The sequence below is a fragment of the Zonotrichia leucophrys genome, chromosome Z (genome assembly GCF_028769735.1).
Source record: "Zonotrichia leucophrys gambelii isolate GWCS_2022_RI chromosome Z, RI_Zleu_2.0, whole genome shotgun sequence".
In the NCBI taxonomy this organism is placed as follows: Eukaryota; Metazoa; Chordata; class Aves; order Passeriformes; family Passerellidae; genus Zonotrichia; species Zonotrichia leucophrys.
In genome coordinates this window covers 74,653,064-74,679,219 of record NC_088200.1, presented here as the reverse complement: position 1 = coordinate 74,679,219, position 26,156 = coordinate 74,653,064, and the positions used below count along the sequence as shown (strand labels likewise).

Here is a 26,156-nt window from a genome sequence, read left to right as displayed (position 1 = left end):
GGGAGTGGAAAATACTCTTCTTGGCCTGAATGGATGTAACTGGGAGTATTTTGCTTAATGGGTGGCTTTCTCACGATGATCTGTGGTGGTAGCAATGAAAATGAGTTATTTGTGTTGACTCAAACATCTCTTACCACCATTTTTCTCTGAGTTCTGAGGAAGATGTAATGTCGTACACTAAAGAAGATTTAAGTTTGCTGTTTGAAGAGGAAAACAATAAAGTGTAAGAACTCACTGAGATCATGAGATAGACATTTTTCTGGGATTAGTGATCAATGAAGTTGTGGAAAGGCAGACGTGTCTAGTATGGGAGAGAGAAAGCTGAGAGACAAAAGACTTGTGCTGTAGGTCGTACTTTATAACATAAGCTTTGTGTCCATCTAGTGATTTTTGTAATATGATCATTAGTGTTTCCATCTGTATTTTGTGTTTTTCCCTATTTGATAGCTTGCCAATAAAATTTCTTTCCCAGACAGCTGAACCTAGCTTGCAGACTGACAGGGCACAGAAAAACCCCCCACCTTCAAAGGAAAGCACATTAAAAAGCTCAGAAATCACCCGAAAGCGTTAACGGCTCTGTTGGCTGTTACAGGATGGGATGCAGGAATTGCAATAATGTTCTCTTCCATCTGGTGCCTGCAAACTTGCTGTTTTCGGAGGCATTCACTGCTGTAGCAAACTGTTCACTTATTCATTCTTGTGTAGTTGCCCGTTATTCTTTGGAAAGGACTTGGGTTGAAAGCGGCTCGGTTCTTTGTTGCAGAAGTGCTCAGTGTCAAACATATTACAAGGAGATGTCAGTCCAAATGCAAATACCATCGACTCTCAAAGCCTCTCCGCATGTTGTGTATATTTGGAATGTGCTGTGAAGGTGTAGTCCCAGGAGCGAGGATCTTGACTGACAATACTCAAAGGGAAATCATGCAATATCTGTGCCAAAACGTCTATCTCAGGCTGAAATTTCAATTTCCGCTTTAAATTTCCTGGCTTGTGTTAGCTAACATTACAGCCTTGGTTTTCCTTCTTTTCCTGGGATCTTTGGGGTTATTTTCTTTGTTGCATCTGGACTGGTTAATTTTCGGGAAGGTGAGGTAGCAACTGAGTGGAAGGTGTCACTGTGAGAGGGAGGAATGGTGTGAGGAACTATAGCAAGTGAAGGCACGTTTCTTATTGCCAGACCATAAGATAAAGGAATTCATATATAATTTCTGGGCACAAATGACTCAGAAATGTCCAACTCTTGGTCATCCCTGAACATCTAAAGCCACTGTGTTCATACAACAGTAGTCTTTGGTGATGTGTTTGGTTATCCATCACATGTCATGCCTTATCCTGTCCCGGAATTTAAATTAGTCTCTTCAGTCCTGCAGTGTTGACCAGGTAGATTAATTTATTAATAGTTTTCCTGGAAGTGTTACAGGAATTCCCAGCATTCTGCCTATTTCAGTCAAATATTATGTAATGATACACATTTATGTAAATCTTGATGTTGATTTCAGAAATTGTGAGCGGTATTGGGGTGTGTTGAGATGACCTTGGAAACATGAATTGCACTATATGTAAATTTTCAGGTGCTGTATGATGTGCCTTTGTCTTTTTCAGCTTTTTTTTGATTTCTGGAAGGGCTTGGTGCTGCCTGTGTTGTGTGTGAGCTCTGGCACTGCTGTATTTCCACGTGCTGCAGGTGCAGTTCTCAAGCACCAGCCACCAGGTCTGCTCTTGAGGGCCTCAGGGCTTTTAGGATGAAAGCTTAGCTCTCATGGGCAGGTGTGTGGGAGCCAGTGATGGTGCCTGGATTTGACTCAATTCCTTTGGAAATGCTCTGGGGATGAAGATTCTGTTTGTCACCACAGTGTACTCTTGAGGTTGTTTTGTGCTCTTGAGTATCTGTAAATTAAGATATTATCTGCTTGAGTTCAGGCAGCAGCCACTGCAGACGTGGATAGATGGTCATGGTGACCTTCAAAACCAGTTACTTCTTCATCAACTAGCTTGGAACTTTAGCCCTGAATATAATTTAATGATTTAATGATGAATGTGATTTAATGATTTAAGTGTCTAGCTTAAGCAAACTGAATTCCATCTTCCAGCTTTGTTAGTACTTCAGTTAGTGCTTGTGTAACTTTTTTTTTCCCTCCTACATACTCAATAAAATCCATACTTTGGGATGCTGGTAGGTAATACTGATCTTTTTGGAAGGGAGATGTGTCAGAAGAATTAAATTTTGTTGCCTGGGCCATACAATTTCCAGTAGTTGTGGAAGCTGAGCTGACCTGGACCTTGGCAGCACTGGGTCCTTTGCCTGTGTTCAGCAGAAGCTTCTGAGCACAAATGCTTGGGAAAGCCACATAGGCACTGAAAGAGAGCAAAGCCAATCTGAATGAGAATCTCTGATTTTGACGGTGTTGTCCAAGATTTAGAAGCTAAGGCAAAGTTAAGCTGCACAGGTTTACAAGGAAGAGCACAAGAGGTAGAAAAACTTCCTGTGTGAAATCCTGAAACCTAGCAGGATGCATGGGATATATTTAAACATCTCCTTTGCAGGATTCCTGTCTTTCAGCAGAGTCACAGCGTGTGTTCTAATACATGTAAATGTATATTTAATTAGTCCAGTGTTTAAGATGCTGAAGTGTAGTTAAAAATTGAAGAGAATATAGAATCAAAATTTTGATCCCATGGTCTGGTATAAGCTAGAAATGTTTAGCACTCAGAAAAAAGTAATATTACCACTGCTATTATTACTGCTGTCCATTTAAATACAAATGTAAATGGCAGACTGTCTCATAAGTTTGTAATTTTAAAAATGTTTCTAATTGCTGCCCATTGTTAGATGCTTAAATTCCATATTCCCCAGTTTTAATCCTATATTTTAGAAGGATAAAAACACATTTGCTGTATAAGATCAGATGTAGTTTTTGTGTAAACCATAACTGCACAAATTTGAATTCTGAGAAAAATGTTAAGCATTGGAAAGATGAGACTGCAAAAGGTCTGCTACACCATGGTTAGCAAGGTATAACACTTTCCTTTGGATTGTGTTCGAAAACCTGTTTTGATCTGTTTTTCTGTGATGTGTGCTTCACTCTCTGCCCTTGCCCCTTGTCAGAAATTCTTCTTTCTGTGGAGTGATGCTAACCCCATTTGAGCAAAGTAAAGGGTTTTAAAGATAATTAAGCTCCTGCAAGTTTTATGGAGGCAAGTGGCTGAGTGGAGGACAGGCCATGAAAGTTCTGTGCCTGAGGTAATTTAGTGTGTGCCAGAGAATCCACAGGACCAAGGCCTTTGTAAATGTCCCAGCTGGGGCAGGAGCTCTCTCCTTCCTTGGGCCTAACACTTGGTGCAGATATGAAGGATGGAAAAATCAGCCACACTAAACATTTCAAAGTAACTCCAGGTAATTCTGGGCTTACAGTACTTAGCAAGCAACTTGATAAGCAATTTGAAAATATTTTGTCATCTGAATTTGAGGCAGTAAAAATAATAAATATGAGTTGATTAATGAACTATGCTTGTATAAAAAGAGGCTGGTTTTTTGCCATTGATTTTTCCCTCCCTCTTTCCTCAAGTGCCTGTGCTTTGGGAAGACAGAGAGTGCATTTGATGGAATGTGAGTAAAGGCACCGTTGTATTCCTGGAACAATACGCAAAGTACATGGATATTAAAACATTGCATTCTTTGGGGGAGCCCGGCTTAACCGTAGCTGATACAACATTTGTCCCTGTGAATGGCAGGTTTGAATCCTTCTGAACAGTGAGAATACCTTGGCAAGGTATTTCTTTCTCCACTGTTAACCAGATTTGTGGTATTGGACTTTATTTCCTGTGCCAGGCTTTTTACCTCATCTGCAGCTCTACTGATTTTCTTTGTCTCTGCTGCCACAGTAGGGTCTCATTACAGAATTCTACTTGAAACCCATCTCTAGAAATACCTCTAAAAATAACTAGACTTTAATGTCCTTTTTAAAAAACGTCTTTCTGAAAACTGCTGAGATAATACTGTGACAGAAATCTTGGTGAAAAAGAAGAAATAGAAAAATAACTTGAGTGAGGTGGTTGGTGATCTTTCTCTGTTAATGTACTTCATTACCTTAAATTGTAATCCCTGTTCTGGTACACTTAGTTTTCTGGAAGGTGTTCTCACAGTATTTCAATTAGCTGGTACTTTCAGATTTTGTCCATTTTAAACTGTTCCTGAGAATTCCCTTTTACCTGTTGTTTTTCCAAGGCAGCTCTGGATCACAGGCCCTGTTGCCATGTGTAAGCAGCTGTAGCAGGTGTTCCATCATCTCTTTTTTCAGTCATGTCTGGGAATCTTGCTGTGGTGAGCTGTTCCCTTACATATGTGAGGCCCTTCATAAAGGACAGCCCTCCTCAAAGATGTAAATAATACGTAATTTAAAAGCATTATCAGTTTTCTTTAGCGGTTGAACAACATTTAATGGACATGCATGAGTAATACAACAAAGTGCTGAAGCAAATCAAATTGGAATCAAGTGCTTCAAAGTTTTTAAAATAATAAATATTAAGAACTGAACACTTGACACTTTGAGCTAAACTTATTAATAATTTGTAGTCATAGAGGGAGGGAGTGAATGGATGAATAGAAAGAAGTGTTTAGAGTAGGAGGGAAGTGGGCTGATGTAATACTTTGGTAAGGAAGGGGATGAGCCCATTTTAGTATTTTACAGACTTTTTTTTTTTTTGGTAGCTTCATAATGCCATCAATGCGATTGCAAATAGTTTGATTTTCAGCAGCAGGAGAGCACAAGGGTGGGTTTTCTCTGCCTTTTTTTTTTTTTTTTTGGTTTATCCCTGTCCATTTTTTGAATTCTATTTTACTTAAATTTTCCCCTACCACTACAAGAAACCTGATACTAAAAATTTTATTTTCTCTGTAGAGTAGATACAGCTGTTTTCAGTTAGTCCTGAAATGAAATATTTGTTCTTAAATAATAAGAAAAATACCGAAAGCTTCTTCAACTCAACTTCTCTCAAAACATAGCTTAGGGATACTTGTGTGACTATAAGTCAGTTTGAGGGGTTCTACAGCTTTTTAGTTTAAAAAAACACTTGAAACAAGTTTTGAGTACGTCTCTAATTGGATTTGAAGTCAGACTTGTAGAATTATTTTTTTGCACTAATGTGTTGCAAGTGGCTTGTTGATAACTATGGCATTATTAAAATTAATTACTATTCTGGTTGTTATTTCTAAAAATTGTAAGGGTCTGTGGTATGTAACAGCTCAGAATTGTGTTTCTTAATGAGCAAAACCTGAAACTCCTTCAGAATTGGTTTTAGCATGTAGTAAGAATTACAGAACATCTGGCCTGAGAAAACAGGCTCAAAAGGACATATCATTAATTGATTCTGTTTGAAATAAATAGATGGACAATTTGAGTGTTTATGTTTCTTAATTTCCAAAGGGCAAATTTTAAATTCTGGAAGAGGTTTAATGGTTTTGACTGAAGCATGCTTCACCTTTCTTCAATGAGATGTGCAGGATAGTCTGAGAAGCAGCCATTGTACCAAGATCATTAGGAAAAAATCCCCAACACTTAGGAATGGCACAAAAATATAGTTTTGGCTTTTTAGATTCAGGAATTTTCAGAAAGAGAACCTGCTTTACATATGGAAAATAGGTCTGAAAAGATGCTGAGACAAATGCCAGAAGGTTATTTAACTCTGCATATAGCAGTAGTAAAGAAGGAGAAATAAGCCCAGGGAAAAGATTGCAGACAAAATTATATTTTACTTTGTTCACCAGGCAAATGGAAATAGATTCCCATTTCCAGTAAAGATTATTTCAGATGAGGCAGGATGTCTGGTGAGGATGGGTCTGATGAGTAACTACTGTAGATAGTAGATGCTTCAATCAAGGGGGAAACAATTTTTGAAAGGAGATCATGCAGAAGAAAGTAGGAGATAACTTCTACCCTAGAATTTCTGTCAGGTGTCAGGAATCTGTTGGGTTTTCGGGTTTTTTCAGTTTCAAAAGGCAAAAAGCTATATATTCATTAGTCTGGCATCAGTGGTATTCAGAGTTTTTGAAGAAATCCTTAAAGAAGATTTAAGTAAAGGTTGAATATGGAAATAGGATGGAAGGCAAGATGATGAAGATGATGAAGATGATGAAGGCAAGAAGGAAGCGGATGTATTGAACTACGATCTGGCAAAATAACTGAGGGACTGGACAAAGACAATTCAGTGCTCCTCATTATTGTAGAGTTTAGTAAAATTTTTTATCAATGGACCACAGGAAAGCAGAGCTGTGTGGTAATACCACAAAAATTCACCCTCAGACAAATCTCACGTTTTAAGTTGCAACTGCAGGTCAGGGAGTTGGAGAGGGTTAATGAAATTTGCTGATGTCAGAATATCTGGAGGCATTGTCAATACAGCAGAAGGTAAGAAATTCCTGTGGAGAGAGCCAGAGGACATCTAGGACTGGCACAACAGAGCCAGGATGAAATTTGGTGGTGCAAAGTTTAAGGTCACGTATTTGGGGAGCAGGGGTAAGGGAATGCTGCTTCAGAAGCTTGAGGCTCGTTAGTTGGAGATGACTGAGGAGCAGAAATAAATGGGTGTTTTAATTGAGCATAGGATTACTGTGAGCTGCTCATGGGCATGAAATAAAGACAGGTTTAGGTTCTGTCTGGCTGTTGCTCTCTGATGGAATTGGTATTAAACAAGGATGTTGAGGACTTGTGTGTCATGTTGTGTGTTTAATTACAGCTACTGAAACAACAAATAAAGAGAATTGAAATATAATGGGGTTTTTATGTTGATTGGAAAAATCAGGTTGGGAAAAGAGAAAAGACTAGAAGAATTCTTGCTTAGTGTTAAAAAAAGAAAGCCTGAAAGGAAATATGGTTTATCTGTGTTAATAGTTTGGACAAAAAAGGTTTGAAATGCCAGGGAATGAAAAAAAGCTCCTTAAACCAAACTATCATGTTGCCATGAGAATTTACAGTTATAAACTGAACTTGGATAAACATGCAGTAGAATTAGAGATGTGGGATGCTAAAATAGCTTTCCAAAAGAAGCAATGGTATCCTGAAGTCAGTTAGTTTGCAGATAAAAGTATATAAATCCAGAAGAAGGCATTCTGTGATGTTTGATACCTGTGGTAACGAGATACTGAACTTCATCACATAAGGAGGTCCCTTAGCCTCCCGTTTTATAGATCTTTGCTCATTTGTGTAGTCTGTGGCTGCAGTGCAGGATGCACATTTAGAGTTAATGCCTTTGTTTATATGTAAAATCAGATTCTGCAGGGCTGCTTGGAGAGCAAGGAAATCAAAGCAGAGATTGCACAAGAGCGAATATTTTCCCTGTGTGAAACAGGACCCTCATCTTTACATAGCTCTGTGAGAGAGATTTTCACTTTTGGCCTAGATAAAGGGTCCTGAAAGCCTGGGATCTGATTCTGAGAGTGTGTGATCCTCAAAATCCCTCAGATTTTATTCTTTTTAAAAGCTGTCTCCCAAGTTCTGTTTTCATGTGAAGTTCAGCTAGGACTTTCTTCTTTTATGCCTTGATGGATTAAAGAAGAGAAATGCTGCAAGGTTAGTCAATTATTTCACCTTTGTCTTGGAGCAGAGAAACACTCTGGTCTTTAACAATGCGATTATTAATGACGCACAATTTTAGATTATGCATATCTTTAGATTTTTACCTTTTTCTTGGTAATCTTGTTTCCAGCTCTGTTGCTGATAACATAGTATTTTCCTTTCCTGGGTGGAATTTGTTTTCATTTTTCAGTCATTTGGTGTTAAAAGGACCAGAACTGACAGACAGTCTTCTCCAAGGAGGATGTGTAACAGGAAAGCAGCAGGGGTGTAGAACTTGAGATAAGTTTGGGATTTTTGGGAGCACTGGAGGAGTCCTGCCAACTGGAGGGGTCCGCATGAGCCCCTGAAATCTCTCAGGTGGGAGAAAAACACCCTGGCACCATCTATGCAGAGTGCCTTGCTTGTGGTTTATACTGAAAAAAAAAAGAAGCTAACCCTGATGACAGAATTATAATTTTATGTGATAAAATCTAATATTAATATGCTCTTTTTAGGTTGATTTTGTCTGAGTGACTCAGACAGTTCCCAGTCGTGATTGGCAACCAATGGCAATGATATGAACACTGTCATGTTTCCTCATTGAAATGGCAGGGCTCAGAGCAGACAGCATAATTGTTTCTTTTCTGCACAGGTTCAGATGGGATTGCGCTGCTTTTGTTCAAAGGAACAAGTTCATGGGATTAAAGAAGTTATTGTATAAAATATTGGAGGCAAAAGACTTAGGTGGAGGGAAATGTAAATATAAAATAGAATGGGCATTAAGTTGTGTTAAACATTGGCAATCAGATTCTAACCTTACACCTTAAAACCAAATTAAAATCTGTAATAACTTTTTTTCACTTCCCAACATGGCATATGCTTTTTCTTCAGGCTTATCTCCATAACTAAGAATTCAATACTACTATTTTTTTTTCCTATTTTAGGTTAGCAAAGTTACATGTTTCTATCTAGCATCTGATTTTTTCCTTTGCCCATTCCAAATTTGGCTGGGTTCTATGTCTGTTACTTAATACTTAATTACTTACAACAATTCCTTTAATGCCTGTGTGATTAAGAGATAAACAAAAAAAAAAATAGTTATTTTGAAAGCACCTAAAATTAAAGGGATGAAAGACACGGAAGTTCTGTTGAACCATGCAGCAAAGCAAATACATCATAGCTGGTCAGTCAGTTTTGAAAAGCTATGTAACCCAGTCATCATACTTCATGATTTTAAGGAAATATATGTATTTTTAGTTTTTGTTGTAAAATTCTTATTTCTTTTTTCTTTCCTGTGTTTGTCTTTCCTCCAAAGACTATATAAAGAATTGGTATTTTCTTCCACAGAGGAAAATGTGGGAAAAGAGTATGTTCAGATGTGTTCTAAGTATGCTTTTGGCACCTGTTTCTGTGATTAATGCTTTTTTTAAATTTTCAAAAGTATTAACCCTCCTAGTGTTGAGATTACATTTTCAAGTTAAAGATAAAAACAAATTTTGCATTTACTGTTGCTTCTCTAGAGACCTGGGTTTACACTGGAAGTTACTTACTGGCATGGTAATATTATTAATTCTACAGACACAGTTATACTGTTTTCCTGGGTTATATCTCTAAAAGTTTTGCACCACCTGAAGAAATGAATAAATTTTGGTGTTTGCTAATTTGGGTATACTTTCATTCTGTTCGTCAAGGTTGCTGGAAATGGAAATTCTTTCTGATTGTGAGGGTCTCCATGCTTTGAAAATATGTCTAACAGTTCACAGAACTATTGGCAGTGATTTTGTTTTTCAGTAAATATTTAGCACAGAGAGTTGTTATTCTTCAAAAAGTGATCTTTGAGATTGTTTCAAAGCACAGTTTTTACAGCTGGGAAAGCTGTGAAGGTGCCGGGGTGTGTTCCAAGGCTGTCTGAAGCATGGTGATGTTGTCCTGTAATTAGAGGTACTCCTCACCTGTGGTGGTGCATCCAGCATGTTTTTTACCATTTTCAATTGTAAAATTAAACTAAAAGGACTTTTAAAATATATAGGTATTTTACTACCGAATGATTACCCATCAATATTTGATTTAAATTTTGGAATGTTTGGATTTGAAAACAAAGATATCTAAAATATTTGTTGAGTACCTTACTGCCATCACTTGTTTTAAAAGTTGCTGATGTTCCTAAACAGAACCAATTTTGGAGTTATTTTACTGAAATAGTGAGCTGTGAAGTCACAAATTAGGGGTGGGGTTTTTTTGTGTAGGGGTTTTTGTAATGTTTGGAAATACTCAGCATTTTGGCAGTAGGGATCAGGATAACTAAATTATACTCCGTGTTCTGTTGTGATTTTGAAATGTACATTTGGTCAAAGCTTTTCACTATTTTGTCTCTGTTTTCACAGAGTAGCTCTTGCTTGTAGGGGGTAGAAGCAAACAGAATGAAATAACTTCGTAAAAGTAATCTTGATGTAGAATATTCAGTGAGCTCTGTATTGTCACTTTGTATTGGAAAACCTTCTTAAAATATTCAATGAAACCATTAAGGCAAGAACTTTACCTTGAATTAACGTTTACTTTCCTTTCAGCTATCCCTGTGTTAAACAGCAAAAAAATCTATTTAAGACTTTGCCTTTCCTGTTGTGTCTTGGTCTTCTTGGGTTTATTGCTGAAAATTTTGCCTAACTTCTTGTAAGGGTGGAGCTATAAGATAAGCAAACATGGTGCAGCTTAAAAGTCATACCAATAAAGACTGTTTTTGAGGACAAAAAACCTCAGGACTGAGCTGTTTGATATTTGTGATACAGATGGTCAACTATCCTTGAAAGTTGGAACAAACTTTGGTCACATCAGAACTGTGTATAATCAGTGTAGTGGTCTGCATTCCTCTGCCATCCTGAAATTGGTTGATAATGAAAACAAGAAAACTGGGGTTAAATTTCTCTCTGGCTTAATGTTACATGGATTTTCTGTGACTGTGAAGTGGCATTATCTTTCTCTTTTTTCAGAGTTATGACTGCAGTTTTAATGAACATTCACTTTTCTTTTGCTAAGTGCTGTGTGGATACTGGACTACAGGTGAAGGTGTCAAGAGAATTTTTGTGTAGAAAATCAATTTTCTACAAACTCTATTTTTTTCAGGAACTTCATTTTCTGGTTAGACAAATGAATTAGTTCATCTAGGGTCAGATGAAAATGTGACAAGGTTTTAAACTTTTCTGAAAGTTTTCTTTTTAGCAAGTTTAATAATCTGCTGCATTGCCCAGCAGAGCTGTATTTTTAAAATCTTTTCCCACTAATGCCCTTATGCGCACTACCAGGATTATCAAACTGAATGTCCAGCTGATTCCGAGCGAGCCAGTTCAGATTTGCGTGGCACACTTTAATTTGGAAATTCTGACATTTTCTATTTTAATATTTACCATCTCAGACCAGAAGGTTTTTGTCCTGTGAAAAGTGCTCATATTTAACTTCTGTATTGATTAAAGAAAAAGACAAATGTTAAAATCCCGGGGTTTGTCACGGGGGTGGGAACGGCGGCGTTTGGGCGAATCTGAGCATTTCTGGTTCTGTGCTCGGGGTGTAAATCACGGCCGAGGCAATGAGCTCTGTGTGGGATCCCTGGTGGCAGCAGGGAATGAGGGGCATTCGTCTTGTGATTTGTTGGCCCTGTCAGCAGTGTGGTGTGACAGGGGAGAGAGCAGGGCTGAGATCAGCTCGTGGGCCAGCTCAGCGTGGCAGGGCTGGTGTTATAAACTCCATTTCCTGCCACGGTTTCCATCTCCTGCTCTATCGACTGTGCTGCCCAGCTTTGTATCATCAGCAGAATTTGTCAACAATCTCCTGCTTTTGTGCGCAGGCTGTGGAGGAATATTGTAACTAAGATTACTTTACAGCCCAGCTGTGGAGGTGCTTTGTTAGTCAACTGTCTCCTGGTCAATAATTCTCTTTTTAGCTTTTCATGTTATTCTCTCCCTTTTCCCACTTTCTTGTGTATTACATTTTGAACATAATCCCCATCTTCTGCGCTTTAAAGAACTGCTTCCCGTTTGGCCTGATATCAAATATTTTACTGCATCCAGCCAGATTGAATCTCCTGCATTTCCTTGTCCACTAATTCAGTTATCTTATCAGGGGAAGGTATCAGGTTCCTTTGGCTTGCTCTTTCTTTGACAAGCCAATGTTAAGTTTTAATCCAATTTCTACATAGCTCTGTATGATGAATTGTTCTTTCCTTCAGAAATTGTTCTAATCCCTTTTGCCATTTGTAAGTACCACTTGAATTTTGGCAGTTCTTACTTTCTTCTTCAAAGTTACGCTTCAAGAAGTAGGGGTTTTTTGCTTGCCATACCTCTTTTTTGTTCTCTGTAGGGGTTTTCTTTTCATACACTTGGTATCATTTGTGAGGTGGTTATTCACTCAGATCTGCAGTGTTACCTATATATAGGTATGTACCTATATGTATTGTTTTCAGTAGTTCAGGGTGAAAATTTTAGGAAGTTTTTGTATCTCTGATTTAAATAAATTTAAGCCTCTTCCAAATTCTAGTCCTTTCCCATTTAAATTTTTCTGCTTTGACTCATGATCTCCCTTATTTCTCAAATATTTTAAAAAATCTAAACATAGATTTAAGAAGCTTATCATGGGCAGTTTCTGAACAGATGCTGAGTTCAGGAGGACCCACAAAATGCCTGTTTTGTGGTTCTGTGGTCACCATGGCAGGCCAGAACATATTTCCCTCTCCACCATACAAAGATCTGTTACAAAATGCTGACTGCCTCTTCTTGAACTTGTAAAATCCCTGTCTGATCCTAGAAAGCAGAGCAGGCTCTTGATTTTCCATTCAAGACATTAAAATTTCAATAATCTCTGCCAGTCTGATGGCAGATGAGATTCCCACCTGACTTGGTGTCTTGCAGTTGGTTGTTTTGGAGAGATTGAGCGAGACCCAGCAGTCAGATAAACTTAATATCATGTATGTACCTACCTTCATGTATTTTTACTTGTATGTAATTGTGATCTTTGAGTCAGATTTATTTTATGTCAGCAGCTGTCCTGTAATCATCTTAGAACTTTGGTAATCCACATAAAAATATTTTTGTTTGTTAATTCAGGAAATTTATGAAGAAATAATACCAACATTGCATCCAAAACCACTAGAAACATAATTTCCTGCAGTTTGTTTTTGTGTTCATTTTTTTTTTTGGTTTGGTTTTTTAAATGTGTTTTTTAAACCTTTTTTTATTTATATTTTGCTATTTCTTTATCTGTGCTTTTATTCTGTTTAGGTAACAGGCAGTGTCTTGCACTTTCCTGCTTCAAAGCTCTTAATTGTACCAGGATCCTGTAAATATGAGTGCCCACGGTGTCTTTTTATTGAGAGAGGTCAGTTTTGTGTGAATGCCTATCAGCATTTGGACTCGATGGTTTCAGAGGTCTTTGCCAGCCTAAATGGTTCCATAATTCTACAAAATCCAAAGGCAAAATCCAGAGCTTCTTTCCTCTGGGAAAAAAGTCTGCTGTAAAGAAGAGTTCCACATACCTGCACTCACGCTGTGCATGGGTGTGTAGACGTTTACAAAAACAAGCAAATTGATATAAAAAGGTATCATTAGCCTTTTTTCTGTAAATTGGGCGGAGTCCCCTGGAATTCAGTTTGTGAAAGACCCTGATAGCTGGTTTCTGCAGTCCTTAATTCCTGATCCACTGATGTGTTACTCCCACTCTCAGCGAAGTCAGAAACTCCTCTGTTACCTGAAACAGGATGGAGTAGGGACTCCAGCAGTACTGTTTGAAATATCATATGGACACCAAGCCTTTTTTCTAAAAGTATTCATTCAGGGATTGCAGTTGAGATGCAGAAACCTAGAAACTGAAGTTAGAAAAAAAAATCAATTAACTTGTCTTTGATTTGAGTGCAACACTACCATTTGTAGCCTGTGCTTTATGAATTAAGCCATTGTATGGGATGTTAAAAATATATTAACATATTTTTAATTGCTTTTTCTTCCCCAAATTCCATGGTTTTGCACTTGGCTGAAGTTTAATATTTAGGGATGCATGGTCCTCGTTGTCTCCAGTTGATTCCTTTACATTACCAGAGACAATTTAAGTAGTAAATATCTTGCTGTGGGACCCTGTTTGGGTACAAGCAGCAGCATGCAGTACAATTAAAGGTTCTTGCAGCAAATGTTTAGGAAAATACTTTCCAAGAGATCTGCACATGATTAGAATTACTGAGTGCTCTCCTCTCTGGCTTCCTGTTTTGGAATTGAATGCCTTCAGGACACTTGGAATATCTCAATTTGGAGAAGCAAGAGGAATTTAACCAAGTCTGTACTTCATTGTCTTAGCAATGATTTCAGTTAGTTGCAAGTAGGGATAAATATATGGAATAATCCCTGAGATACCTTAATCAAATGGAAGGAATAAATTATAGAGCAGCTTTTGAGGGAAATGAGAGCAGATAAAATGTCCCAACAGTCAGAGCCACATTCTGGCTCCTTCTCTGCACATGTGTACAATTAGTGGCTCTTTCCTTGCTTCTTGTTTCCCATCCTGTGGGATAATGAGTTTGAACGTTTTTTGGAACAACTTGCTAATTGCTTGAAGTATTTTATGTAGGTTATTTATAAAGTTTGAAGGGAAAATTTGATATGTTTATTGAACAGTTGTATACAGAACAGTTTCTTGAGGTCCCTCCACCTAGTTCTGAGCAATTCAACTACAAGAAAAATTCCTTGAAATGAGATTAATTTATTTAACAATTCAGCCATATTTGGTAAGAATCCATGAGCTTGGCCAAGTGCAGCTATGTACCATTTCTTGGCATTTTTAACCCTTCTGCCACAGTGGTGTTGTCTGGTCATTCTGTTTGTGCGTGCTGTCCACCCCCTGTTTCCCACCACATACAGCAGTGGAAATATTTGGGTATTCTTAATTCTGTACTGGGCTTTCTTGTCAAATAAAACACAGTTTGAATGGAGACTGTTGGAAGAGTCATTGTCATTCCAGACAAAAACATTGTCAATAATTCATGCAGATTTTCTACTTGGCTTTAAAGAAGTGTAAAGCAAATTCAAAGTGGTTAAGTTTGCATCAAGACTTATTATGTACCACATTTCTGGAAATTGAAAAGACCATGTAAGACTCCATGGCAGTTTTCCTTTGAGATCAGATTAATAAAGGAAATATCTCCAGAAGCCACTGTGGTGAATGTCTCCAATATATACATTTGGTGTGTTTGTGATCAGTGACATTTGATAACTTGGTGTTTGTTACTGTTTAGAATATTCTTACAGAATATTGGGTTTGAAAATGAACTTAAGGGCTTTTGACCTGCTCCAGTCTGAGTTCAGAGTTTTGTATTTTCTTTGTAGCAGTGATTACAGAGTTGAAGTTAAATGCATCCTTATTGTCTCATTTATGAATACAATAAATAGGTTTTAAGAGTGAGCCAAAGCTGAACATACTTAACTTGGTAAGGTCTGCCCCTGTTCTGTTTAAAAATGTAGTTATTATACTTGGATGTTTCTAAATACAATCACTGGATCTTAAAGTGCTGTCATTTTTTGTCTGAGTGTAGGAACAAATTCAGGTTTTCTTTTGGAGATTTTAGGAGTAACTTCACAACTGTTTGGAGTAATTTTGTAATTATTTTTAATGATAGCTTAAATTTTTGAATTCATGCTATTTTAAATGTGAAATAGATCATTATAATTTATTATTATGTTTGTGTTTTCTTAATAAGAGAATAACACATGTGCTTTAGCCCTAACATGTAGGTAATAGGATTGGATCTCTCACATCCAAATAAGCCAGTTCTAATTAAGCCACATTGTTTATGATTATTGTTTCTAATGGTTGTGCTTATCTAATAGAGTCTATGGCCAAGCTTAGGTTAGCATCTCAAGTAACTTTCAAGATGTATCATTTTGTCAGATATTAACTTAATCAGATGCCATTTCCTTTTTCAAGCGGTCAGCATCCAATTGTTTTATTTCTAGCAGTAAGTCACTGTCCTGGTGTCAGAGCTGCTCCCTTTGAGAGTCCTGGGTGGGCACCAGTGCAGCCATTGCTAATTGCAACCCTTAATTTCAAATGCCTTGTTTTTACAGCGCCAGATTTTGTGATAATTTGAGCATTTCTGTCTGTAACTTTTTCACCAGAATTACTGTTAAACACTGTCTGTCAGTCTTGGCATCGTTTTCATACAGTTTCCCATCTGAGAAATTAATGAGGATTTGAGTTTGTCTTCTAAAAAGTAAAGGTTTGTAGGCATTTGCTGTCAGTCTCCCTGTTGAATTAAGCGTGGCCAAAACTGGGTTGCTGCTGTGATTCACAAAGCAGAAATAATAATCCTTGTTCTAAAAAAATAAAGCTGACCTAAAATACAGCTGAACTGCTTCTGTTGTCTTCTAGTCTAGCATTTTTTCCCCCTTTTTTGCCCGTTGTAAAGCACAGAGCCCAGTCCTGGAAGCACTTCAGTTCCGAAGAAGCAATAATCTTGTGGAATAGTACTTAACCTCAAAGCAGCAGCTTGCTCCAATTTGTGCAAATGGAAGATAATGACAAAAATGATGGGAAAACCCTTCAAAAGGAGGCTCGGGGGGCCCTTGTGGCTCTGCACAGCTCCTGCCTAGAGAACAGGGACAGGAGCAGAGGGAACGGCCTCAGGCTGGGCCACGGCAGCTCAGGGTGGGCACAGCAGGAATTTCCCCATGGAAAGGGGGCTCAGGAGCTGCCCTGGCACTGCCCAGGGGGGCTTGGAGTGCCCAGCCCTGCAGGTGGCACCTGGAGGTGGCACTCGGAGCTCTGGGCTGGGGACAGGGTGGGGACTGGGCACAGCTGGGAATCCATGGGCTGGCAGGGATTTTCCAGCCTCAGTGGTCCTGGGATGCTGTGATTGTTCCTGGAAGGCAGGTGGCAAAGATGAGTGGGGACAGGCACCACCATCTCCCACTCACTGCTCCTTATCCCGCCATAGTGCCGTGGAAAGAAGAGTGCTGTGAATTCCTCAGTCTGAGGAACAACGCTGGCATAGAACATTGGTGGGGGGCAGTGGAGGTGGTTCCAGGCAGGGCTGCTCTGATCCTTTCTAAGGTGTGTCCGTAGCTTCAGGGAGAGCTGCCCTTCAGGAGTTGTAGTTAGTTTGGGTTGGTCCATCTTCCCTCAGCAGATAAGCTGTGTCCTTCTGTCTCCTTGGATTTCTTTGCCTCATTTCCCAGATTTCTTGTCATTCCCGCCAGAAGAGGTTTCCGAACACGCCATGCCTCTGTTCCAGCCTTGTACTCTCTACATGAAAAGAAGAGAAAATGTTTCTTCTGGGGGAGGAGAAAAGCCACCAAATTCTACATTTTATATATGACAAGTCAGGAAGAATGAGGAGTGATTTTGTAACAGCTCCCCACCTTTGTATGAAGACAAAATTCACAACTGTTCCGTTTTCACGGTCCGTTGCTTCTTTTGCTTGAAAAGGCTTTGCTTTCACTTGTGATAGTGGTTTTGAAGCAATCAAAAGACAAATCTAATTTCCAGCTGTTAGAAATGATTGTTCATGCATGAGGAACTACTGCAGTGTTATGTGCCATGTCTTTTTGGGATGGAAGTCTTGGTTTTGGTGTTTTGGTATGCTGTGACTAACAGAAGGCTTGGGGTTGGGGTGGCGGGGGGAGAACTTTTTGTGGGAAAAAGTTATTTTGAAAATGACTGGATGCTTTCACAGTGTCATGGCCAGGGTGCTGAGTTCAGTCAAAAGATTTCCCTTTGGAAAATGACATATTTCAGGGATCCACTACCTGTTTACCTTGACTCTGCTGGTGACATAGTGCCTTTCAGGGCAGCTGTGTCTTGCAAAAGAAAGCTTGCACACAGTATTTTAGGCATCACCAAATGATTTAAGAGCCACTTTCTTTCTCTGTTATTGAGTATTTAACCAGGTTCTTCACTTGGATGACTAAATTATAGAAGCCTTAGACAGTGGGGAGGATTTTCTAGCTGCACACGGAAGATAAATCCATAAGATAACTTCGTTATGCTTCATACCACTTCTGCTTTCCTTGTGTTTTCCTCATCTGTCAGTAGTGATGTCACCAATAGAAAGCACCTGGAGGTGGTTGGATTCCCCATGTGCTCTTCACTTAAGAGAGCAGTTTATCAATGGTCATAAAAATGGTGCAGCTGGTGGTAAAGGGTTTTGTACAACATCCATATTACACTGAAATTCTTCAGGGAGATACCTGCATTTTTACAGGCTGTGGTAGAGTGGGCTACTTTTGGTCAGAGTCTGTAAATTTGAGCACAGTGTGAGCATTTAGTAGAGATGAAAAACAGTGACAGTAAGTAAATGCACTCAGTGTCCCCTCCCTAGGCAGGGTCACCTTGCTGACCACTGTGACCCCACACTGCATGGCCAGTGACCAGTGGTGGCAAAGGCACCACAAGGTCTGGAGGTCTCATTTGAGTTTAGAATTCTGCACAGGAGGGACCCAAAACCTGCAGGAAAATGTCCTGCAGAGACTGGACCTGCAGGGGCAGCAGCAAGAACTGGATCTGGGAGTTTGGATGCTTGGGAGAGCAGCCGGGAGGAGAACAGAGATAACATCTCACCACGTGGCCACGCCCTGCTCATCAGCCTGCTTTAATTCTCCCCGATGAACACTGTCCTCCCGTTCAGTTTCCATCTTCAGATCTCCCTGTTTGCCAGGGGAGGAGTGTTGAAAGAGCTGCTCCTGAAAGTTCTTGTGTTTCAGTGGTGGCTCTGCACCTCTGAAGAGAGAGGAAGAATGATACACTTTCTACTTTAGAGGCTGAAATGAAATTAGATCTAAATGCATTCCAAGCAATGAAGGCAAATTTGCCTGTTAATCTGGCTTGCATCTCCTTTTTCCCCCTCTCACTGTCAAAGCAGCATTACCAGTACCTGTGCCTGTGTCACCTCTTCCCAGTCCTGCTGTGTTCCTGCAGGAGCATCTCCCAGGAGCAAACAGAGGCCAAGGCAGCAAGAAAGGAGATGTGGAATGTGGGAACTGGGAAAAGGGCAACAGTGTCTGGACGTCCAGGAGAAATGTTTATTTGCACCACTTCTCCTATCTTTTCCCCCAAAAGGGGGGGCCTGCTTCTTAATTTCTAAGGGAATTCAGGCTGAGCAAGAAGATCTGTCTCAGTGGGCCTCTGAAGGTGAGGTGGAGATAGGAAAATGTTTGGTGTCAGGAGGGAAATCCATTTTTTTAGGTGATTCTGTCACCTTCCCAGCTTACCCTGTCTGCCTTGCCTTTCGTTCATGGTCTCCCTCCAAAGGCACCTTAACCCACCCCTCCCTGCTGCCACTACACTACCCAAAACCACAATTAACTCTCTCCTGCTGTCAAATTAACTTGTTACCCCAGGTTTTAAACTTGCCTTCCTCATCAGGAGGAATAGAAATAGTACAAATATGTTATTTCGCCTTCAGAATGACACCTGGTAATGTTTGTTAGCTATTGATTTAAATAATTTAGCATTTTAAAAGGAACAAATCAACTTAATTTGTTTTGGGGATACTTAAAGATTGAGGACAATTTTATATCAATTAAAATCAGTGGTAATTCATTTATGATGGAACTAATGTAATTAATGAGATAGTTGCTGCTTATCTTCTTTCTAATACATACATTGCTTTTAAACATCTGCTCAATAGTCCATTATGATAGCACAGGAGTGATTTTACCTGAGAGCAATAGAAGAGCAGATGCTTCCTGATGACAGCTTCCCCGTTTATTTAGGAAACAGCCAGTCAGTCCTGGATTCACAGTTTTAACTTGAAGCATGGCAGGCATGCAAGTAAATTTGAAAATCAGAAACAAAAAAAATTGAGAAACAAGTTTCTTCATATAATTTTTAATTTCAAATAATTTTTAATAGTTTTTGCAGTTTGGTTACGATGCCTTTTTTGGTTAATGTTGTATATGACATTTTTTAAGGCTGATGTTTGTTTTTTATTTTGTTTTGTGGTGTCTGTACATGTGAATGTTTTGCAGCAGTTACAAAACCATCCAAATTTAAATTTGATTTCAGTGTTGTCCAGTGCAGTAACTAAAATTCAGCATCAGCTCAAAAAAAGTCAGAACAACAATATAAATAGGAAAAAAACGAGAACAATTATTCAGAGAAAGAGTTAAAATAGGCTGTCATGACATATGTAAAAATAAAGTGTCAGCTTTGCTTTTTAAAAATAAGTTACACCTGTGTTTTGTATTTATGGCTTTATCAGTAGCTGGTTAAAGAGTGAAAATGAGGTCTTGTGGGCTGATATAAAACTGTCTGAGGCTCCTTGGTTCTAGTGACCCATTTGTAGATTTTTAGCTGTTTCAAAGATCACCTAAAATGACTGTACTCGTTTTATTCATCTCATCAGCAAAGTTCATCTCATCAGCTACAGAGATACCATCGAAACTTGTAGACTACAAAATGTACTTTGCCTGCAAAAATACTGTGGGCTGTACTTGCAGAGACTGTAAAGAGCACGATTGCACATCAGTGATGTGTCTTTTTAAATCAGAAAACGTGAAATTGCTGTTTCCTGAGAGGAAGGGGGATTAGAGTAGCCCTGAGAAGGATTCAGCTATTTGCTTTTGTGTGCAGATCTAAAATAGTCACAAATTAGTCATTTTACCATTATATACAGAATGCAGTGTATGCAGACAGTCTTTTTTGTAGAACAGTGGTATTTAACACAGGAACAGGTAGGGTTGCCATTTCTAGAAGTATCTTTTAGGGCAGGGTAAGCTGGTGACTAAGCAGGAGGCAAGGCCGTGGTATCTGATGAAACATTAATGCCTTCTCAAAAGCACCATGTAGGCTCAGCTCTGAGCACAGACTCCTCTTCCCCACCCTCACTGTACCTGGGTTTGGTTTTTTTGTTTTCTTTTCCCACAGGCTGCTGGTGGTCTCTTTTGCTATTCTTACTGAAGCATTAATCAATTTTAAAGAAGGTTCAGTGTTATATGGAGAAGAATATTTTTTAAGCTGTGTTTTACATATAACCACTGGGTATGAACTTGTGTGAGGTGGGAAAGAACATCCCATCTTGGTCTGTCACTCATGAGTGTGGGAACTGGGAATGTCATACCTGTCTTTGTCTGGCCTGTGGCATCAGGAACAGCAATCAGCACTGCCCTTCTGGCAGGTTGACTTCTTCACATACAGTTTTTAAAACTAGGTTAACCCAGAAGAGCATGTTTTCAAGCGTTCCCATTTAGTGCTTTAGGCACTTGTTTCCCCATAAGCAAAAATCAGCCATTTCCCTGCAGGCATCTGGGATTTACCAGGGAACCTCTGCTCCGTGGCCATCTGTGATCTTCTCACTTTGTGTCCAGAAATGTTTGGGCACTTCCTTGGTGTGCAGCTCCCCAAGGTCTGGGCTTTCACTTGTGGACTTGTGTGCCTCTGCCTCAGCAGCATCTGGGTGCCCAATACATTAAATCTGGGGAAAGTCACATCAGGAAAAAAGGCCTGAAAGTATCTTGAGTGTCGTTACTGTTAAACTTTATCAGTTTTTATATTTTTTTCATATATCAGTTCATCCATTGCTGACTTGATAAAGGATGTGAGATAAAAATGCAAAATACCTTTAAATTTCTGGTGTGTTGTATGAGCATAATGTTCAGAGGATGCTGGTTCTTCTTTTCTGCTCAGTCTTTTTCTGTTTTGCTTGGACAGATACCATAAGCCAATATTCAGGGTTGCTTGGCAATAGCCAAGTCATGAAATGCACACCCAACCTGTGGGGCATTATGGTTGCTTAGTTCATGCATGTAAATTTGGGGGTTTGAGCACTGAACAAGTCCACACCCAGAGTGTCTTCTTGGAAAGTTTGTTCTTATGTTTAATCATAATGGCATTATTAATTTAATGGTTACATTTTCAGAGACATTGAGTTATGACAGCTTTTAGAAAAGTCCAAACAACTGCGTGCTTAGCACTGTTGGAATATTAATTTGAAATGTTGTGAAATTTGTGCTGCAGCTGTGGTATATCTCAATGCAATTAGTTTCATCTATTTTGATTTGTTTCAAATCTACCATAAACTTTAGTACTTTACACCTGGAATATACACTAACAGGGGGAAAAAAACATTCTCAGTTTTATTATTACATTTTATGTTATTATTATAACTACATTATATGATACATTTTATATTATTAGTAAAAGCAACTCCTGGCAAAAAGCCTTTAAAGAAAGTAGATCAGAGGATTTTTGGTGGATGCATTTGATTTGTCTTTTGGCAAGCAAAACCGGATTATTTAAGGATACACTTCTAAAATGGTCTATACTGAATGTAATGAGTACAGGTACAGCTGTAGTCCCCTTATTGTGCCAGTTCCTGTGCCATGAAGATTTTAGAAAGAGCAGCTTAGAAAGATCTCAATTTTGGAAGGGCTTGCAGAGAGTTTGTGGAAGGGAGCGTGTAAGATGTCTGTAGGTTTCGGACCACTCTGATTTTCTTGCTGGCGTTGAAAAATTCCCCTGTGGGTTTGCACGAGCAGTGCGGTGGAAGCGGTGGCCGCCGTTAATTTGTGTTGCGCACATTTACCCGAGCCCATGACAATTTCCCCGGGCACAGCAGCAGGGGCTGACGTGCTGCCGTGGCCTCGTGTGTCGTTGCAGGAGCCCTCGGATGAGTGCCAGGCCGCCGCGGTGTGCGGCACAGAGGAAGCGGTTCGCTACGAGTACCACGTCCTCTACTCCGGCAGCTACCAGGTGCCTGTGCTGTACTTCAGAGCCTGCTTCTTGGGTAAGGCCAGCACACACCCCCACGTGCTGCGTGCACTGGGTGTTGGGAAACTTGTCCTGAGTTTGAGGAAGAGATGTAATAAGAAACCAAGAGGTTAGGCTGCTCACCAGAGGGTTTTTCAGTGCTCTGGACTCAGAGCTCCAGGGCTGTGGAGGAGATTATATCATCTCAGCCCGAGGGAGGCTGATCTTTGGCTCCTGGCATCTTGCCTGTGGTTGACTGAAACTGCCGGTCATTTTTCTTGTTGTTTTCTTGAAATGACTACAAAAACTTAGTGCTGCAGGTTTAAACTGGGCTGGGCAATCAGTGGACAGTGCTTGAGCCACAAGGCTGGGGTCTAAATGTGTATTTTAAAATGTATGCTGTTTTCTGTTTAAATTTGCTGCTTAGGGGAAAATAAAATAATACCAATAGGATATTGACTTTTTGTTTTGTATTGAAGCTGGCACTTGAAACAGTCTGATCCTGTCTCTCCCTGCTATGTTTATCTTGCTACCCACAGTTCTGTGACTGCAGCCACTGTGATTTCAGCCCCCATCCTCTCAGGGGAGAAAAGAGGGACACTCAGCCTCCCATGGAGGCCACTGTTGGTGTCACTTCTTTAATCAGCAGGCACGGAGTGATCACACTGCAGCCCCGGCTGTGCTCTGTGCCCCAAGCCTGTGTACCTGTGCTCCAGCGGCACCTGGCTTGTGCCTGCAGTGGTGTGGCCAGCAGGACCAGCTTGTGGCACCTGGGGACAATGTTGAGTGATGAGCATGGCTGTGTTGGGTTAAGGCTTGGACTCGATCATTTTAGAGCTCTTTTCCAACCCAAATGATTCTGTGATCAGCATCTTCTGTGTTTTGAATAATATCTTAACTTTATCTAGATAAAGATGTCTGACTGTTGCCAGTGATATCTTTTCCTTTTTAATTAAAAAGTAGCTTAAGCTGCTTTGAATGTGTTTGGTAGATTTAATCACTCTCTGCCTTATATTGTTTAATGGTTTCTAATTTTGCAGTGTTAGCGTTTCGAAAAGCACTTCAGATTCAAAATTGAAGAACAAATTCTCTTAGGCTCCCTGGTGGAAAGATTTTAGTCTGAGGTGCAGTTTCAGGAATGGATAATTTGGGGTAAATTTTCAGAGTGGGACATGGGGAACTGGGGACATTGCTCTGCCTTTACCACCACCAAAACTCATTTGCACACATCCTGTTGCAAATTTATTTCCAGCATTATTACAGGCATTTACAAACGTGCAGTGCTTTTGCCTTTGAACTTATTGTGCAGACAGGAAGATGAAGGTAGTTTTGCTGTGAGAGACGGTTTAGCCTATTTGTGGTCCTGAAAAATGTCATCATCTTGATTTTTGCTGAATTTATAGTGCAGTGTCTCTACAGAAGAGGACGGAGATGGTGCAGGTAGAGGAAGTAGGACAGTATCTCTACTGTACTGTACTTCCATGTAATTAGTATTCACCATAAGCAGTTAATCACCAGAGAAGAGCTCACAGAGACAAAACAAGTTGTTTAGCTTGTCAGCACCAGGGAATCGGAGGTGTTGAAACATGACTCCTTATAGCTGGAAGTGGATATTACAGGAGCCAGTGGATGATCTAATGCACAATCATGGTATTATGTGCCAACAGCTCCCCTTGCAGTACAGAACTGTAATTGCTCCTACAAGTACAATTATCCTTTAAAACACTTCTTGGGAACCTTTCACAATGGAAAACAAGGGCTTTTTTTAGAGGCTTCCGAAGGTCACCTGGGTTCTCTTCAGCATTTTGCATTCTCTTTTAAATTATAACAATACCTGACTCTTGAAGGGAGCAGGATACTAAATGCTGGCAGTAAGTGTGTTTCCTACGGTGTTACCAGCTGGTATTCTCTGATTTTAATTATGGGCAGCTTACTTTTGAAAATGAAGGATTCTGTCTTCCCTGCACGTTGTTGGTCTGCCTGTGCTGTGCTGTCTGAAGGTCCCAAAGTGGAATTTTTGGAAATGTACAGCTGGCACACAATCACTTGAGATACCTGAGAAGAGTATCCTTTGTCTTGTCCCAAACCTGCTGTGAGGAAAACTCTGGAAAATCCCCTGAGTTTTTTTTCTCTTGAGGTAATAGTCCATGTGATGGGCTCCTCACTTTGTTTGTCAGACAATCAGCAATGCTCGCTGCATTGCTCCCCTGCACTAATCAAGGAACAATCTCCTCAAGACTCACCTCAATTTCCCAGTCTAAATTCCTACCATTGTTTGTAGACTCAGTAAGAGGAAGGGTTCCTCACAAGTCTCCTGTGAGCTGCTCCTGGCTCCCCTGGGATCCTGCCCATACTGATCCCTGTGCTAATTAGAGCTGGCTTCTGTAATCCTTCCAGTGGTTCCACAGCCCTGCCCTGTCTTGCCTTCCCCAGCACAGGGCACAGAGCTGGAATTCAGAGCTCTGCTTCCTCCCTGGCAGTGTCTGCAATGCCCATCACACCTGGGAGACAATGATTGCTCTGTTCAGCCTGGCTGAGGCTTTTGCAGCATTCACCTCCTCCCTTTGTGTAACAGCAGCCGATGCCAGCCTGTCCAAATCTGCGCTCCAGCAGACGCTTTACAAACTTCTCTAGAATGTTGGAATCAATGAAATCCTGCCTTTCTCCTCCTGCTGCATGTGAGTGCAGCTTCCATTTACCTGGTCTCTCAGCCCCTCCTAGGAAAAAGGCTCCCCGTGGAGTTGCTGGGGGGATTTTCCTGTGATCTCCAGCTTGGTTGGCATCCTCAGGAGCGTGTGCCAATGAAGACATCCAGTTCTCACTCCTCTCTGCTAGAACTGTTGTTCAGGCATTACAGATCACTTCTTCTGCAGAAGGGAAAAAAAGTTGCATTATATCCTTGCCCTTGCTGTCTAAATTGGATTAAATAACCTATTTTCTTTTAACTCGTCTTTTGACCTTTTTTTGTTGTTTGTGAAATAAAGTTTGCTACGTAAGGTGGTGCAAGGTAAGGTTTGAAATTTTGATTACAACAGAAATAAAACATTTTGAGAGACATCTAAACTTTCTTGTAATCCCAGGGGATGGATTTACAGGGAAGATCTTGTTCTGTGCAAGGACAAATACTTCAGTTGAAAATAGTGATTAAGCATGATGAGACTGTCTGGAAAGGTGTTTGGGAACATTATAGGGTACAAGAAGATATTTTTAGGCAGTGTGTATATACATAAGAAACATTTTTCACTGCCTCATGATACTTGCCACGTGGTATTTATTCCTAATTTCAGACCTGCTGAAGTCACAGTCAAGTGTCAGGAGCTCAGGGCAGAGGCTAATTTCTCCAAAATCAGCCGTGTGCCTGCCATACCATCCAGAAACGGAGCCCTTCTTCCTTCCCCTGGCTTCTGAGACTACCAAATAGGTAGTTGAAGAAATGCATGAACCCCTGCTGATATCTGATGTCAGCAATTAGCCCTCTTGGAGACAGATGGTGTAGGCAATTATCCTTCCCCTTCAATGCTGGCATCAGCCAGATGGGCTGAGCTAGGTCCAGTAAGCTTTCTTTAATCAGCAGAGTATTTTCCTCTTTTCCTACTCTTTAAGATGTCAAGGAGCTTCAGTCTTTTCCTGAACCATCCCCATCTGAAGCCAGGCATTCAGAACCCTCTTGCCATACATTAGAAAGCCCACAGTGAGGTATCAGCAGCACAGGTGAGCACAGGCAGGAATCACCCCTTGTGTGTAGGGAAAATAATGGCTTGTCTCACAGTTCTCCTTTTTCCTGCAAAGGCAGAGGAAGCAGCAGGAAAGCTGGCTAAACACTGAAAAGAAAGAGCAGGACTAATGGGAGTCAACAAGGACTGCACCCTCACTCCTCTAGAGAAGAGAAAA

The 26,156-nt window shown here is 40.1% G+C and overlaps 1 protein-coding gene across 1 annotated transcript in view; it reads left to right on the top strand.

Annotated features, from left to right (window-relative positions):
• The window catches only part of ATG10 (autophagy related 10), a 59,272-nt gene that overhangs the window by 16,209 nt on the left and 16,907 nt on the right, over positions 1-26,156 (top strand). The window contains exon 4 of the mRNA XM_064736473.1: positions 22,176-22,302. Coding sequence (XP_064592543.1) covers positions 22,176-22,302 — 127 coding nt within the window. The remainder of the gene's footprint in view (positions 1-22,175; positions 22,303-26,156) is intronic.